Raw genomic sequence first — 18,924 nt, forward strand, 5'->3', positions numbered from 1 at the left:
TTGATAGAGTCTGGCACGGTGCACTACTATCAAAGCTTATCGCATTTGGTGTCGCTAGTGGCTTCGTTCGATTTATTTCGAGCTTTCTCAGAGATCACACTATTCGAGTCATTATAGATGGGTTCTCATCCAATGAGCACAAATTGACGGCAGGTGTACCCCAGGGCTCTGTTCTTCCTCCTTCTCTTTTTCTTATTTTCATCAACGATCTGTTGGGGCAGACATCGAATCCGATCTACTCATTTGCGGATGACAGTAATCTCTGTCATTCGTACTCATTCGACCATTGAGCCGAGTCTTCGAAAGATTGAGGAAAAGAGGCGGTTTATGGACGATACACTCTGTCAGGGTTTGCTGTCCATTTCTGAGTGGGGTCAAATGAATCGAGTAGATTTTAATGCACGGAAGACTCAGTGCAGCTTGTTGTCACACAAATCATTCGTTGACCCATTACGATCATCTTTGTCTATCAACGGTGTAGATGTTGAGCAATCAAAATGAAAAGAGGCGGTTTATGGATTTGCTGTCCATTTTTATGAGTGAGGTGAAATGAATCGAGTAGATTTTAATGCACTGAAGACTCAGTGCTGCTTGTTGTCACACAAACAATTCGTTGACCCATTACGATCATCTTTGTCTATCAACGGTCTAGATGTTGAGCAATCAGAAGCTCTTGATGTTCGTTCGGGGCATGATAATACAAAGTGATGTCCGTTGGGCTAAACATGTATTTGAAGTGTCGAAAGAAGCATTCAAGTGTTTAGGCTTCCTTAAACGGTGTAAGAATTACTTCACTCCGTCTGATCTTCTTAACACCTAGACCACTATCATAAGACCGAAAATGGAGTACAACTCACATGTATGGGCTGGAGCTTCAAAATTATCCCTGGAGCTACTGGAACGTGTACAGAGGAGAGTGATGGCGTTGATTGGGGACAGTGGGGTATCCAACTCTATTGCCTCCCTTCATCATCGTCGCAATGTGGGTAGTTTGTCGCTGTTCTATCTGTACTTTCATGGTCGTCTGATATTCGTCTTCTTGTTCCTGATGTAAGGATGTATGTCAGGGATACTAGAGATTCCAGGAACTCACACCCGTTTGTAATTGATTGGGCAGCGGAATTCTTAGTTCGCCCGAACCGTTCGTATGTGGAATCGATTTCCGGCTAATGTTTTTCCCACCCACTTTGACATCCAAAACGGGCATATTAGCCGATCATGGCTATACCATAAACTCAAATGAAAGGTATTTGAAAGTACCTTGGAGAGAACGGAGCATATCGCAATTGGCCGATAATTCACAGGGTTGTTTGCCGATGTGGCGCAGTGGCAAACTATTGCCCACTCCATGGAAAATGCCGCGAAATCCGTACTTGGGTACAGGAAGCCTCCTCCAAGAAACCCATGGTACGACCAAGAGTGTCGAGATGCTACTGAAGCCAATAATGTGGCATATAGAGCAACCCTGCAATCAGTAGCAACACGCCAGATTAAGGAGAGGTATCGGGAGAAAAGGAGAGAGGAGAAACGTCTATTTCGCAGAAAGAAGAAGGAAATGGGAAGACGTGAGTGTGAGTGAATTGAGATGTACAGAAGTCAGAATGAAGTCCGGAAATTCTACCAAAGAATTAAACATCAAACCGATGGCTTTGGTGCAGGCACATCCTCCTGCAGAGACAAAGAAGCAAATCTGGTAACTGACACAGATAACATGCTGAGGAGATGGAAAGAACATTTTAACCCAACTGCTAGTGTCCGATATTGGCGGCGAAGAGGATACCGCAGAACCAATCCATGATGATGGCATGGAATGTTTACCTCCTAGTCAGAATGAGGTCCAAGTAGCAGTGACCCGACTAAAGAACAACAAGGCAGCAGGAGCCGACGGGTTACCCGCTGAACTATTTAAGACCGAAGACGACACGCTGATTAGGCGTATGCATCAGCTTGTCTGTGCAATCTGGCTACAAGAACGCATACCCGATGATTGGAACCTCAGCATACTATATCCCGTACACAAGAAAGCAGACAAGACGGAGTGTGCCAACTGCAGAGGAAAAAGTCTCCTCCCAATCGCATACAAGATACTCTCGAGCGTACTGTGTGAAAGATTAAAACCTAAAGTCAATGAGATAATTGGGCCATATCCGCATTGGCTTCAGACCTGGTAAATCCATCCTAGACCAGATATTCACATTGCGCCAAATCCTGGAAAAGACCCGAGAAGGACAAATCAACACCTACCACCTCTTTGTTGACTACAAAGCCGCCTTCGATACTCCTTTACGTTCAAAGGTATTTCAAGCCATGTCTGAGTTTGGTATCCCTGCAAAATTAATAAGACTTGCTGATAAGTATTCCTCAGATTATTCGACATGCAGATGTGTATAGATATGGCACACTAATCACAAGAGAACACATGCTACTCGCCTATGCCGACGACATCGATATCATGGTTGGCGGTCACCGAAAGTAGTAACTGCAAGCCTTTGAAAGAATCGCAAGAGAGTCAGTGAAAATGGGTCTGGCAGTAAATGGAGATAAGACGAAATGGATGGTTTCAACTCCCAAACAGCCTTGCACAACCGAGCAGATAAAGAAAATTGAGAAAGTTGGGAACCGTAACCGAAACGAATGACACCAGTTTTGGAGATAAAGCGAAGAGTAATTTTGGCAAATTGATGCTACTTAGGCCTAAGTAAGCAGTTTAGAAACAAGGCCACCTCTCAACAGACGAAGATTACACTATACAAGACACTGATAGTACCCGTGGAGATATATGGTTCTGAGGCATGGGTACTCGTGAAAGCAGACGAGGCAGTGCTTGCAGAGTTAGAGAGAAAGATTTTTTGTAAAATATGGGGACCAGTTTGCGTTAACGGAGAATATTGGCGATGTATGAACCACGAGCTGTATGACGACTATAGCATAGTTACACGCATCAAAATACAACGGCTGCATTGGCTAGGTCATGTTGTCAAAATGGATGAAGAAGCTCCAGCAAAGAAGTATTTTGAAGGCTAAAACGGGAAGATCAAGTTGCAAACCGGAAAGATCAAACTTGGTGTCAGAGATTTTAGAATGAGCGCAGAAGATCGAGGCGCTTGGAACGCTATTCTACGTTCGGCTAGTTAAACAAATATTCTGTCATAGCCAATTAAAGTAAAGTAAGTAAGTTTGCCTCACCTTTCTTGGCCATTGGCTGAACATCCGCAGCCTTCCAATGCGCCGGGAAGACTCCTGCACGGTAGGCAAGGTTGCGTAATGGACGAGCGAGCGTCGAAGAACACTTGCGTAAGGGAAGTGTTGATATTCCATCCGGGCACGGGGATTTATTTACGCCTAGATTCTCAAGAACCCTCAACGAAACACAAGACACGCAGTAGACTATAAAAACCCTTTGTGTGGTGAATTCATTCGTTTCTGCTTGTCATCTCTGTGAGAACAGAGTGGTAGCGGCACGCACCGGTTGATTTGTTGTTTGTGGATTAATTGCAGTGTGGAGTAACTATGTTGATGATGGTGTTGTTATTGGCTTAGGATGTTATGGGTATGATTCGTTTTTTTTTTGTTATTCGCGTTTTGTAAGATATTGTTATTATTATTGTTTGATTTGTTATTATTGATCTGTTTAAATTGGCACTGTGTTATGTTTGAATTTTGTTTGATTCTGTAACGGAGGGGACACTAAATGTAGCACTGTGCTACATTTACATGTGCACACGACGACGGACAGACAAAAACTTGTATGATGCTTCTACAAGCTTCTCGATATACGTTTCAACCGTTTTATGTAAAAATTTATTAAAATATAAAATAACTGTTCTGAAATTATTACTTGTACTATTACATTTATAACATAAATAGGAATAGAAAAATACTTAACTACATCGATATATATGTACTAAACTAAAACAAACTAAAAACAAAGTAATGATAATGAAATTCTTTGAGTTGTATTGATTATCTATTCATGTGTAATTTAGTAGTATTCATATATGATTAGTACTGGTTATTTATTCATAGATTTTGATTTATGTTCTTTCTTTCTCTATAAATTTTATTCTTTGAATTTTATTTAAGGTCACCTGGTATCACTCAAAAAATTAAAATATATATTCTTCATTTTTGTTGTTCTTAATCTTCTTCGTCATCTTCTAAACAAAGATTTTGTTTACGAAGTAGCAAAATTGTGTTTGCCTGTCATTCATCAGCAGCTTTGATTTACGTTTCATGCTTTACTCCAAACCTGAAGGGTACTTAAGTTAGTTGTATTTTATTTCATTATTTTTCTCAAATTTTTTTCCTTAGTTTACTAAAAAAACATCCTGATTTTTTTTTACTTTTCAAATTTGTGGTTTGTCATTATTACACATAGAGATTTAATGCTAGAATTTTGTGTATAGATGTTGGTTTTATTTCTTTGTTTTTTTTTCTCGTAGTAGGAAATATATAATTTTATAAAAAAAAATTAAAATCAATATTTCTTTGTAGAATTTTAAATGGTTTTAAATAGACAAAACAGATTTACATATTTATATATATTTGTGTTTTTTTTTTTTGTTCATTCTCATTAAATATCTATATATGCATATGTATAAAGTATAATTTGTTTAGATATCTAGAATTTGTCTATGTATTGTGTTAATTTATGTTATGGTATGTTTATGTATTGAATATATGTTTTAATGTATGTACGTGAGTGAGTGTGCGTGCAAGTGATCCTTTGTATGTCAATGATGTTTGCAATAAGAAACTAATTTGCAGGCCAAAAAAACAACAAAATAGCAAACATTAGTTAAAAGGGAATTTTATAAAAAAAAAAAAAAAAAAAATTGCACTAAAATCATTTCAACTTAAAGCTTTTGTTTGTTATAAGTAAACCAATTTAATAGAAAAGAAATTCGATTTTTTTCAAAAGCCAGCAAACATTTTGTGGGGGAGAAGCACAACTGAAAAGAAAATACATTTTAAAGTTATTTTTACACCCACAACCATAGGATGGGGGTATACTAATCTTGTCATTCCGTTTGTAACACCTCGAAATATTCGTCTAAGACCCCATAAAATATATATATATTCTTGATCCTCTCTGATGTTCTGAGTCGATCTAGCCATGTCCGTCCGTCCGTATGTCGAAATCACGATAGAGGTCGAACGCGTAAAGCTAGCCGATTGAAATTTGCAAAGATACTAAATATCGATGTAAACCTTTGGGGATTGCAAATGGGCCATATCGTTTCGGATTTAGATATAGCTCCCATATAATCTGATCTCCCGATTTGACTTCTTCAGTCCCTGGAAGCTGCAATTTTTGTCCGATTTGGCTGAAATATTGCATGCGGTGTTCCGTTACGATTTCCAATAACTGCGCCAATTACGGCCCAAATCGGCCAAGAACCTGATACAGCTCCCATATAATCTAATCCTCCGATTTGAATTCTTCAGTCCCTGGAAGCTGCAATTTTGCCCGATTTGGCTGAAATATTGCATGCGGTGTTCTGTTACGATTTCCAATAACTGCACCAATTACGGCCCAAATCGGCCAAGAACCAGATACAGCTCCCATATAATCTGATCCCCCGATTTGACTTCTTCAACCCTTACAAGCCGCAATTTTTGTCCGATTTGGGTGAAATATTGCATGTAGTGTTCTCTTACTAATTCCAACAACTTTGCCAGGTACAATCCAAATCGGTCTATAAACTGAAATAGCTTCCATATAAACCGATCTCCCCATTTGACTTCTTCAACCCTTACAAGCCGCAATTTTTGTCCGATTTGGGTGAAATATTGCATGTAGTGTTCTGTTAAGACTTAAACAACCGTGCCTAGTACGGTCCAAATCGGTTTATAACCTGATATAGCACCCATATAAACCGATCTCCCGATTTGACTTCTTGAGCCCTTACAAGCCCCAATTTTTGTCTGATTTGGCTGAAATTGAGCATGCAATGTATTGTTATGACTTCCAACAACTGTGCCATGTACAGACCAAATCGGTCTATAACCTGATATACCTCCCATATAAACCGATCTCCCGATTTGACTTCTTGAGCCCCTTACAAGCCACCATTTTTGTCGAATTTGGGTGAAATTGAGCATGCAATGTATTGTTATGACTTCCAACAACTGTGTCAAGTACGGTCCAAATCGGTCTACAAACTGATATAGCTCCTATATAAACCGATATCCGATTTGACTTCTTAGGTCCTTGCAAGCGGCAATATTTGGCCGATTTGGCTGAAATTTTGCATTGGGGAATTCTGTTACGACTTCAAAAAACTGTGACAAATACGCTCCAAATCGGCCTATAACCTGATATTGCTCCCATATAAAGCGGTCTTCGGATCATCCTTATTCGATTCCTAGAAGCTTTAGTTTTTGCTGGTTTGACAGAACTTTGGTATGTAGAATAAAATAATGCCCTTGAACTAGATTTATTTTGTATAAATTTTTATCAGAATCCATAGTTGTGGGTTCCCAAATATTCGACCCGGCCGAAAATAGCACGCTTTTACTTGTTTTCCATAGATTAAAACTGAGCAAGAAAGTAGCAAAAAGGTAGGAGAGAGAGAGAAAAAATGTTTATACACCAGGGAAAAGAAGGATATGGAAAGCCAAAGTGTGAGTGAATCCAGATGTTCAAGAATCAAAATGACATCCAGACATTCTGCCAAAGAATTTCACATCATGCCTATGGGTTTGGTACAGAAAATCTAGTAATAGTTTGTTTACTGGTGATCTATAAAGAACAAAGATTTCCCAGCGGTTGGTATCCGATAGTGGTGGCGAAAAGTATACCAAAAATCCGATCCCTGATTAAGATATACAGTGTATACCGCAGTAGCCAGAAGTAAACTGACAGAAAAATAACAAGGCAGCAGGAGCCAATGGGTTGCGAGCTGAACTATTTGAGTGCTAGAAAAACACAAACTCGATGATGAGAGCTTAAGCACACTATATCCCATACACAAGACAGGAGATAAGACAGTATGTGCTTACTACACTGAAATAAGTCTCATTCCCATCGTATACTCCACTGTTAAATTTCGTTAAAGAACAAGGGACAATTTGGCGGCGAAGGGTATACCACAAATCCTATCCATGATGACGGTATTCAATCTATACCGCCTAGTCCAAATAAGGTTGACGTAGAACAACAAGGCAACAGGAGCCGATGGGTTGCGAGATTCTATTACTTGAGAGCTAGGAAACACATACTCAACGATGAGAGCAAGCAGTTTCCAAGTACTACTGAAGTCAAAAATGCATCATACATAGCAACCTTGTTGTAAATAGTAGAAGGTAGAAGGGGAGAGAGAGAAAAGAAATGTTTATGCCACAGGGGAAAAAAAAGAATTGAAAATACAAAAGTGTGAGTGAATCCAGATGTTCAGGAATCGGAATGGAATACGTAAATTCTGCCAAAGCCTCCTCCAATGAGCTCATGATATGACCAGCAGTGTCGAAATGCTACTGAAATCAAGAATGCATCATACATAACAACCCTGTAGTCAGTAGCAAGACTCCAGGCAAAAAAGAGGCACCGTTAGAAGGGGTGAGAGAAAGAGAATAAATGTCTATGCCACAGGGAAAAGAGACACCAGGAAAGAAAAACGTGTGAGTAAATCCAGATGTTTAAGAATCAGAATGAAATCCGGACATTCTTCCAAAGAATTTGACATCATGCCGTTAGGTTTGTGGATATTTACATTGCATATATTTTTATACCCTACACTACAGGGCGAAAGCCCCAAGGGTACTATACGATTGGGACGTCAATAAGCCTGAGCTAACCAAATACAAGGGCTAGGTGAAAAATGCTCAGTACAATTACTGGGTGGCAGCTCCGTGAAGAATACATCTGAGGCCTCTAGGCTAAGGAATATTCTGTCCTCGAGACCTATTACGGTGGGGTTTATTCAGAAGTCACAGAATGTATGGACAAAGTAGACAATATAGACATTTCCCGGAAAATTCTTCAATGGACAACGTGACGACAGAAGAGTTTGTCACTGGTATGCAGTCGTCGGAGGTTATTGGGGAAATTGTGTCTGAGCCGAAAATCCTTTGTGTGATAAGAAGTTTCGACACCTTTATGTCGCAAGGCCCTAATGATGTATCACCGGTTAAATAACAAGCTGTGCCTGATAGACTGGCCATCTTGGCTAAGGTAGATATACTCTGCTTGTATCAGCATATCATATATACATGTTGGATAGAGAAAAGAAAACCTTACCACACGAAGGGGAAAGGTTTTCGTCCTATTAGTCTGTCATCATTTATTCTAAAGAATCTCATAGAGCACAATAGAAACATATCTTAGGGCAAAGGTTCCTGGAGATCGCTTGTCTTGGCAATAGCTTACTTATAGAAAGGGCAAGTCGAGTGAAACAGCCCTTTACAACTTTGTCGGCTACACAGAGGGTTCTCTCACTATCAAGGAATACACAATGGTAGCATTTCTCGACATTGAAGATGCTTTCAGTAATGTCGTCGAGACCCCTGGAGATCGCTTGTCGCGGCAGCAGCATGCACATAGTAAAGGCAAATCCACTGAAACAGCCCTTCACGACCTAGTCGGCTATATAGAGGGTTCTCTAGCTGTCAAGGAATATACAATGTAAGCATTTCTTGACATTGAAGTTGCTTTCAATAAAGTAAAACCGACATCAATCATGAAGGAGCTGGAGTTTCTAGGCATCAACACTGCCGTAAGAAAGTATATTAATAACTTACTTAGTAAGAGATGCATTACGGCAGGCTGGGGAACAGTAGATCTAAAAGGATGGGTCAGCAGGGGAACACCTCAAGTAGGTGAACTGTCTCATCTACATTGGAATATAGCCCTTAACGATATCTTATTGTCTCTGGAAGAAAAAGGTGCTGATGACGTGGCTATTGCGGTAAGGGGAAAGTTTCCCAGCACTCTTGGAGATATACTTCAGAGGCTCTAAGTAGGAGAGGGGAGTGGGCTACTGAAAGTGGTCTAAGATTAAGTCCGTGTAAGACAGAAGTGGTTCTTTTCTCCTTGGGTTGAGAGAATGTTTCATTCACTCAAAGCGCAAAATATTTGGGTGTTTTGCTGGAAAGACAATTGAACTTCAAATCAAACATTTTGGAAAGGGAAAGAAAGACAACTCTAGTCCTATACACCTGCAAGAGAGCTATTGGCAAAAGTTGTGGGTTTAGACCGCATGTCACCGTTGCACAGAGAGCATGTCCGCCTATGACGCTGAACGCCTGGAATCGAATCCTGGCGAGATCATCAGAAAAAATTTTCAACGGTGGTTTTCCCCTCAATACGGATGGTTCCACGCTCGACGGGCATGTGCGATTTGTGGCGTACTATAAAGAACTTGGACTGATTAATTCAAAAAGATTAACCGACCACTATAGTCGTTATCAACCGAAGATCCTTGCAATTCAAGAAATAATGGATTGGCGTATACGACAGCCATTTAATCTCTGGGGAACATGTTTCTGAATTCAAAAAATAAAGGTCAATAAACTGAGAGTGCCTGCCATGACAAGTCAATGTCTAATCGGTTATATCGAGAAGGTTACCCGACCATAGAAGAATCCTTCGATGCCAAAACGTACACCCTGACGGTATGCATTGACATCGAGGGGGCTTTTAACAATGTGCGGACCGACACACTGATCCAATCCTTAGACCAGTACCGGGTGGACACGGTCCTTAGAAACTGGATAAACCATATGCTAAGCAACAGGTGGATAAATTGTGTGTCCCATGGCATAAGAGTCGTCGTCGTCAGACTATGTGACCCCCTCGACCTCACCCGTACGGCAATTTACGCAACGGCAGCATCCCAGCGCAAATATTGCCAGGCCAGTGCCGGGAAGTATATCGTTTTTGCAGTTAAACTACAACGGACTTCATGGCAAGATCGATGAGATTGTGAACTTTATGAGTCGGAAGAGCATATTGGTCGCAACAATCCACAAGACAAAGCTGACCAACACCTGCAGCTTGCACAGTTGTCAGGGTTACAATGTGCTACGTAAGGATCGCTCAAGGAATGGAGGTGGGGGATTGGTCTTCGTAATACACCATTCCATCAAATATAGACCTATCTCGCCTGCACATTGAGCTAGTGACACCTACATGGAAGCATGGGGATACCAGTCAAGTCCGGTACTACCGAGATAAAGCTATACAACGTGTACATACCGCCGGTTTGTAGCTGTGTCCCGATTAATGGCCAGGCTTACAACCTTGATATAAGTGGGTTGCTATCTGGCCATAATCGTCTGGTTCTAGGGGACTTTAATGTGCATCACACGCCATGGCATTCTCCCTTAGGTAACGACCAGATTGAAAGCTCCACGTTTTGCACGGTGAATGAGGATGCCCCCACTAGAATTACAAGGAGGTGAAGCAGCTCGCCACACATCTCCATTGTGGCTGGAACACTTGGAGCAATGTAACACTTAGGCACCGGCTGGAACACTTAGGCACCGGTGTAGGCAAACTCTGGTCTACTGTTAAGTCACTCTCGAACCCCGGTAGACGGGATGACAGGACCTCAGTCACTTTTGGCGAAATAACCATGACTGATCGGAAGAAATGAGCCAGGTTGTTCAACCGTTGTGCTCAGTGCAACCACGGTGAATGAGGTGCAGCAGCTCGCCAGACATCTCCATTGCATTCCCAGATCTCCTGAGTGACGTATCCTGGCAAGCCGTCATCTCTTTGGGGTCTGACAACCTCCCCACAATTCTCACCATCGACCGACCACCCGACTTCATAACCTCTAAGCGCCGGACGTTTATCAATCAGAAGAAGGCCGATTGGTCTGGCTTCAGAGAATATACCAATCGCCGCTTCAGTAAACTACCACCCCCCTCTGATGTGATAGTGGAGAGAAAATTCCGAGACATCATTAACGCAGAGGCCGCTCGCTTAATACCAGCCGGTCGAATATCCCAAGTGCGGCCAAATTTCCCGGCGCAAGCAGTCATACTCGCAGACAAGCGTGATGGGATTCGTGGTATGGACCCCGCTAAACCCAAAATCAGCGAGCTGAATCTGGAAATAAATAGGGTAGTCAACGAACATAAGCGGAATTTGTGGCTGGAACACCTGGAGCAATATAACTTAGGCACCGGTGTGGGCAAACTGTGGTCTACTGTTAAGTCACTCTCGAACCCCGGTAGACGGGTTGACAGGATCTCAGTCACTTTTGGCGAAATAACCGTGACTGATCCGAAGAGATCCGCCAGGTTGTTCAACTGTAGTGCTCAGTGCAACCATCAGCCAGCAGTCGCTCTGCAATTCTAATAAGCCAGTGTGAAACTGAAATTCACCATTCGGCATTTGCACTGCTCTCATACATTGAAACGCAGAGCATGGGCGAAACAAATACAGAGTGGGAGAAGTGATATCGCGGTGGTGGTTAACTTATTAATTTCGGGCAAAGATGATTTGCAAATTGGCATTGATAAGAAAACTGGTTGATGCAAGAAATCTCAAATGGCAGATATTTTATTGTTTTTTCGTTCCCAAACCACTGAGCGACTTTGATAAAGTTAACAATTACTTTGGCTAGGTCATGTTTTAAGGATGGATATAGAAACTTCATCTAAACGGTTATTTGAAAATGATCCTGTTATTTATTTAACACAGAAAGGAAAGCAAACAAAACTTCGATGGAACCTCAAGAACTATGAGAATATATGGTTAACAACGCAACGCTATGCTATTCTAAAATGCCTAAAATTAATTTGCCAAGAAAAAAACAAACAAAAATTGGCGACTTTCTCCACAAAACTGCTTGCTAGTCCTTCAGTTTGCCAAAATAAGAACTGTTTATGATTTTTTCTTCTTACTGATTAGTGTTAAAAATAATAAAAAATGCTTACTTTATCAAGTTATAGATCATTCCTAAACAATTCATATTACTGTAAGTATTATAATATCAAATATTTTGGCTTTGATTACATCGTTAAATGTTCTTCGGACAAATATAAATTCTAAACTGTTTAAAGTTAGTTTTAATATAATTATTATATTTTTTTTTTAATTTTGTTTTCATTTTCAATATAAAATAAAACAAAACTCTTGTATGTTTAACTAACAAAGTTTATACCTGTGTCGGATGTTTGTATGTGTAGTGTGGTGAGTTAGTGTATGGTTTGAATGTGTGTGATACTTAAAGAAAATATCAAATGCATTCGCCAGGATTTTGAGCACAATATTTCGGAAATATGGGTTCAGCCTTCAAACCCAATTCCACTAGACGTGTACGGAATACCGACATACGTTTGAAAACCTCTTGCGGCACTGTATCCATATCGGATACATCATCAGGATCGGCCCATAATCTAAAAGAAAACAAAAAAATATATTAAAAAGATTCATTTAAATGTAAAGACTTAAAACTGTGATAAAATGGAGAAACACCTTGATTTTGGCAACGAAATTGATTTTAAAGTTTGAGGTTCAAATAAAATGGGGAAACACTCTACCTAAAAACCACGCTATTTTGACATCTGTAGGATCTGTAGTTTGGTTATCAAATGAAATGTATTTAAAACGAGTGAAAAGGCGTTAGGTTCGGCCTAGCCCGAACCCACCACCTCTGGTATATATGTAGACCACCTTTCATCATAATCCGGTAAAAAATGCATATTTTATGCCTCCATAGCAGATATTTCAAAATATGGTCCGATTTGGACCAAATTCAGCACGGACATTGAGTGGTCTAATAAGTACAAGTCATTGTTTGTAGAGCAAAATAGTGGTATTTTTGGTAGCTATATCCAAACATAGACCGATCTCAACCATATACGACACGGATTTCGAAAAACCTAACAGGTTACATTGTCAAATTTCGTCGAAATCGGACAATAAATGCGCCTTTTATGGTCCCAAGACCTTAAATCGAGAAATCAGTCTATATGGCAGCTATATACAAATCTGGACCGACCTGAGCCAAACTACAAAAAGACGTCGAAGAGCCTAACACAAATCACAATCAAATTTCGGCGAAATCGGACAATAAATGGGCTTTTTATGGGCCTTTTATGGGCTCAAGACCTTAAATCGAGAGATCGGTCTTTATGGCAGCTATATCCCAATTTGGACCGATCTGAGTCAAATTGCAAAAAGATGTCAAAGGGCCCAACACAACTCACTCTCCCACATTGCGGCGAAATCGGACAATAAATGCGCTTTTTATAGGCTCAAGACCTTAAATCGAGAGATCGGTCTTTATGGCAGCTATATCCCAATTTGGACCGATCTGAGTCAAATTGCAAAAAGATGCCAAAGTGTCAAACACAACTCAATATCCCAAATTGCGGCGAAATGGGACAATAAATGCGCCTTTTATGGGCCCAAGACCTTGAATCGAGAGATCGGTCAATATGGCAGCTATATCCCAATCTGGACCGATCAGAGTCAAATTGCAAAAAGATGTCAAAGGGCCTAACACAACTCACTATCCCAAATTTCGGAAAAATCGGACAATAAATGAGTCTTTTATGGACTCAAGACCTTAAATCGAGAGATCGGTCTATATGGCAGCTATGTCCCAATCTGTACCGATCTGAGTAAAACTGCAAAAAGATGTCAAAGGGCCTAACACAACTCACTATCCCAAATTTCGGCAAAATCGGACAATTAATGCGCCTTTTATGGGCTCAAGACCTTAAATCCAGAGATCGGTCTATATGGCAGCTATATCCAAATTTCGACCGATCTGGGCCAAATTGAAGAAACATATCAAAGGGCCTAACACAACTCACTATCCCAAATTTCGGCAATATCGGACAATAAATGCGCCTTTTATGGGCTCAAGACCTTTAATCGAGAGATCGGTCTATATGGCAGCTATTTCCAAATCTGGACCGAAGATGTCAAAGGGCCTAACGCAACTCACTCTCCAAAATATCAGCAAAATCGAATAATAAATGTGGCTTTTATGGGCTTAAGACTCTAAATCGGCGGATCGGTCTATATGGGGGCTATATCAAGATATAGTCCGATATAGCCCTTCGTCGAACTTAAACCGCCTATGGACAAAAAAAGAATCTGTGCAAATTTTCAGCTCAATATCTCTATTTTTAAAGACTGTAGCGTGATTTTAACAGACAGGCGGACGGACATGGATAGATCGTTTTTGATTTTTACGACGATCAAGAATATATATACTTTATAGGGTCGGAAATGGATATTTCGATGTGTTGCAAACAGAATGACAAAATGAATATGCGCCCACCTTCCGGTTGTTGGAAAAAAGCCCCTTTTTTCGTCGTGGTAGAAACACATCCCAGTGTGCCTTCTCCGCACGTTTATGGGCCTTGTCGGGATTAAAAAGAATCCGGGACCTTGGTTCTGTTCGGTTTGCCAGAACCGTCTCCTTCATCGGTTAGTGTCAATGAGGGGTAACCGGTGCATGGAGTGGGTGCAGTTCCGATCTTGCTGTGGAGTTTAGCTGCACTTAATATGTTGCAAGGTATTGTGCGAACATAGACAGCAGTTGGTCACAAGTATCGTCGTCGTCACCTTCGGCGTCCCCTACGTCGAACTATGTGAACCCTTTAACCTCTCCCTTGTGGCAATATACACAACAGCAACACGCCAGCCCCAATATTGCTGGGAAGTGTATCTTTCTTCCAATGGCATTGTAATGGTCTCCGAGGCAAGATCGACGAAATAGTGGATTTTATGAGTCGGAGGATCATATTGATTTAAGCGATTGAGGAAACAAAGCTGAGCGACACCTGCATGATTCACAGTTGTCACGTATATTATGTGCTACGTAAAAAGCGCATATGGAGTGGTGGTGGGGGATTGGCCTTCGTGATACACCATTCCATGCAGTAGAGACCCATAACGCCTGCACTTGGCGCTAGTGACCTCTATATACAATGTATGGGGATAGCGGACAAGTCCGCAACTGCCGAGATAGACCTATACAGCATGTTAATACCGCTGGTTGGTAGATGTGGTCCAGTTACTGGCAAAGTTCCCGACATATGTGGGCTACTGTCTAGGCATAATCGTCTGGTTCTAGGAGACTTTTGCACAAAACATTTCATGGCATTCTCCCCGAGGTAACGACAAGCGGTGTATAGCATTGGAAGAATCGATTGAAGGCTCTACGTTGTGCACGGTGAATAAGGTTGCACCCACTAGGATTACGAGTAGGTACAGCAGCTCGCCAAACATTTCCCTTGCATTCCCTGATCTCCTGAGTGACTTATCCTGGCAAGCCGTAATTTTTTATCTTGGGATCAGACCATCTCCCTATATTACTCACCATCAAACGACCACCCGACTTCATAACCTCAGAGCACTGGATGTTTACCAATCAGAAGAATGTCGGGGCGGCTTCGGAGAGGACACCAATCGCCGCTTTAGTGAGTTGCCACCCCACTTTAATTGTGGTAGTTTCCGGGAGAAAACTCCGAGCAATTATTATCGCAGCAGTTGCCCGCTTTATAACTGCTGGCCGAATACATAAGCATTGAAAAGCCTCTAGGGGGTGGGCTTAGCATCCCCTAGAAAAGTTATAGCCCAACCCCCATGATTTAATAACTCTAAAAATTACATTGTTTTCGACAAAACTTGCTATTTTTGTTTCAGCCCTTCGCTAATGGTCGAATATGGTAACGTCAAGCTCCTGTAGGTGAGCAAGCTCGTTCCAGTTCAAAGGACCGTTCGTCGAGGGAACAGGGTAGCCATTGAGTAGCCGAGCCTTAAAGGCACTCAGTATTTGTGCAAGAGCCTTTTAATGAGACTGTCCGCTCGATACCGCTGATCGTCCGCGACTGCCGTTGCAGCTACTCCGTATGGAGCATTCCACTATCTGCAACCTGTGGATGCGCCCGATAGCTCCCAGCTAGGCTTCTCGTCACAGCAATTAATATCACACAAATTGGACCTCAGCCTCCAGCCTGTGTGGTGCTCATTTCTCTCCCGTGCCGGAATTTTATCACCATGTACCAATTTTGTCTAAGTAACTGTGATATTAGATTCTAACATAAACTTAGTAGTAATTGATAACCTCCCAAACCCCTACTCAAACATTACCTTTCTCCCAACGCTGAGGCTCTGGGCCATAACCGATTGTCTAATTGTTCCTCATCAACTTGTTCGGTCCATAGGCAAACTTCACCACCCAGCACCTGAAAATACACGCACACACACACACAAAGTTTCATATTAAAAAAGGGGTCTGTAAGGTTTTAGGCACACATGTGACGCATACTTGTTTTCTGCGGGTCTTATCCAAACGCATACGCTCCCATGGGCGATGTTTGTAAACATTTTGCCATGTTCGGTATGGAGAGCAGGCAGCATCACCTGAAAATAACAAAAATTAATAGAAATTGTAAGTAGGTGTCTATTCTATAGTACATTTTTAAGCGGTTGTCAAAGTCGTTATTTACGACAAATTCTAAGATGTTTTGCTCGAGAAATCAAGGGTCTAAAACAAAGCTCTACTTCCGGGTTTTTATGATAAAAAAAATTCGGAATGATTGCCCATTATGGCTTGGTCGTTGAACTCATATATTTTTCAAAGTAATTTCCCAAAGGGTAGAGATACGGGCTGTTTGACCATGATAATGAATATCACTAGAATGAAAGGTTTTTTTGATTACAGAAAAGAAATTGCCAGACATTAAGGCGGAATGGATACAGACAAACATCCACGGGCGGACGTTTCGGGTGTCTGGTTAGGGCCCCATTATCAGCGACGTCGTGCAAACATTAGTTGTTGTTAATGTTTCTTACTCATTGCATATATTGCAACGACATAATAGAAGAGCAGCTTTCAATAGCCACCAACATTGGAAATGAACCAATCACGTTGATGCTAGATAGACACTTACATTTACTTTAATTGGCTATGACAGAATATTTGTTCCACTAGCCAAACGTAGAATTCCAAGCGTTCCAAGCGTCTGGATCTTCTGAGCTCATTCTAAAATCTCTGACACCAAGTTTCGAGATGTCTTCCACCACTTGATCTTTTCATCGGGCTTTTGGCTTTCCCGGTTTGGGTGTACCACCGTGTTTGCCTTCAAAAGACTTCTTTGCTGTAGCCTCTTCATCCATTCTGACAACATGACCTAGCCAACGCAGTTGTCATACAGCGCATATAGTTCGTGGTTCATACGTCGCCTGTATTCTCCATTAACACAAATTGGTCCATATATTTTACGAAGAATCTTTCTCTCAAATACTCCAAGTACTGCCTCATCTGCTGTCACAAGTACCCATGCTTCAGAACCATATAACAACACGGGTAGTATCAGTGTCTTGTATAGTGTAATCTTTGTCTGTCGAGAGGTGGCCTTGTTTCTAAACTGCTTACTTAGTCCAAAGTAGCATCTGTTTGCCAGTATTATTCTTCGCTTTATCTCAAAACTGGTGTCATTTGTTTCGGTTACGGCGGTGCCAAGGTATATAAAGTTACAGACTTTCTCAAAGTTGTGGTTCCCAACTTTCTCCATTTTCTTTATCTGCTCGGTTGTACAAGACCTTTTGGGAGTTGAAACCATCCATTTCGTCTTATCTCAATTTACTGCCAGACCCATTTTCACTGACTTTCTTTCGATTCTTTCAAAGGCTGCAGTTACTACTTCCGGTGAACGACCTATGATGTAGGTGTCGTCGGCATAGGCGAGTAGCATGTGTTCTCTGGTGATTAGTATGCCATATATATTCACATCTGCAGCTCATATAATCTTCTCCAATAGGATATTAAAGAAATCACAGGATAGGCTGTCTCCTTGTCTGAAACCTCGTTTGGTATTAAATGGTTCGGAAAGATACTTTCCCATTCTCAATGAGGAACGCGTATCAGCAAGTGTCAATCTGCAGAGTCTTATTAATTTTGCAGGGATACCAAATACCTTTGAACGTAAAAGAGTATCAAAAGCGGCCTTGCAGTCTGCAAAGAGATGGTAGGTGTTGATTTGTCCTTCTCGGGTCTTCTCCAGGATTTGGCACAGTGTGAATATCTGGTCGGGGGTGGATTTACCAAGTCTAAAGTCGCATTAATAGGGCCCAATTATCTCATTGGCTTTAGGTTTTAATCTTTCACACAGTACAGGAGTCTTATTCCTCTGTAGTTGGCACATTCCGTCTTGTCTCCTTTCTTGTACGGGACATAGTATGTTGAGGTCCCAATCATCGAGTATGCGTTCTTCTAGCCTGATTGCGCAGATAAGCTGATGCATACGCCTTATCAGCGAGTCACCTCCGGTCGTAAATAGTTCAGCGGGTAACCCGTCGGCTCCTGCTGCCTTGTTGTTCTTTAGTCGGGTCACTGCTAATTGGACCTCATTCTGACTAGGAGGTAAACATTCTATACCATCATCAGGGATTGCTTCTACGATATCCTCTTCGCCGCCAACGTTGCACACTAGCAGTTGGATAAAATGTTCTTTCCATATCCTCAGCATGTTATCTGTGTCAGTTACCAGATTTGCTTCTTTGTCTCTGCAGGAGGATGTGTCTGCACCAAAGCCATCGGTTTGATGTTTAATTCTTTGGTGGAATTTTCGGACATCATTCTGACTCCTGTACATCTCAATTCGCTCACACTCACGTATTTTCATTTCCTTTTTCTTTCTGCGGAATAGACGTTTCTGCTCCCTCCATTACTCCCGATGCCTCTCCTTGCAGGGTTGCTCTATAAGCCGCATTTTTGGCTTCAGTAGCATCTCGACACTCTTGGTCGTACCATGGGTTTCTTGGAGGAGGCTTCCGGTACCCAAGTACGGATTTCGCGGCATTTTCCATGGAGTGGGCAATAGTTTGCCACTGCGCCATTATATCATCGGAACATGGAGTGCTTTCATCAAGCAGTTGGGTCAGTCGAGTGGAATATGCCATTGTTATCTGTTGTGTTTGCAGCTTTTCAATGTCCAGCTTGCGTG

At 41.5% G+C, this 18,924-nt stretch overlaps 1 protein-coding gene across 3 annotated transcripts in view; it reads right to left on the reverse strand.

Annotated features, from left to right (window-relative positions):
- Positions 1–12,015: 12,015 nt before the first annotated feature.
- LOC106082749 (probable beta-hexosaminidase fdl) overlaps positions 12,016–18,924 on the reverse strand; it is a 367,897-nt gene continuing 360,988 nt past the window's right edge. For all 3 annotated transcript variants that reach the window (XM_013245468.2, XM_059370440.1, XM_013245466.2), the window contains exons 6-8: positions 16,245–16,339; positions 16,067–16,161; positions 12,016–12,351 (exon numbers count right to left, since the gene is read on the reverse strand). In XM_013245468.2, the coding sequence (XP_013100922.1) occupies positions 12,192–12,351; positions 16,067–16,161; positions 16,245–16,339 (350 nt within the window). In that variant the 3' untranslated portion in view covers positions 12,016–12,191. The remainder of the gene's footprint in view (positions 12,352–16,066; positions 16,162–16,244; positions 16,340–18,924) is intronic.

The sequence above is a fragment of the Stomoxys calcitrans genome, chromosome 5 (genome assembly GCF_963082655.1).
Source record: "Stomoxys calcitrans chromosome 5, idStoCalc2.1, whole genome shotgun sequence".
NCBI classification, from domain to species: domain Eukaryota; kingdom Metazoa; phylum Arthropoda; class Insecta; order Diptera; family Muscidae; genus Stomoxys; species Stomoxys calcitrans.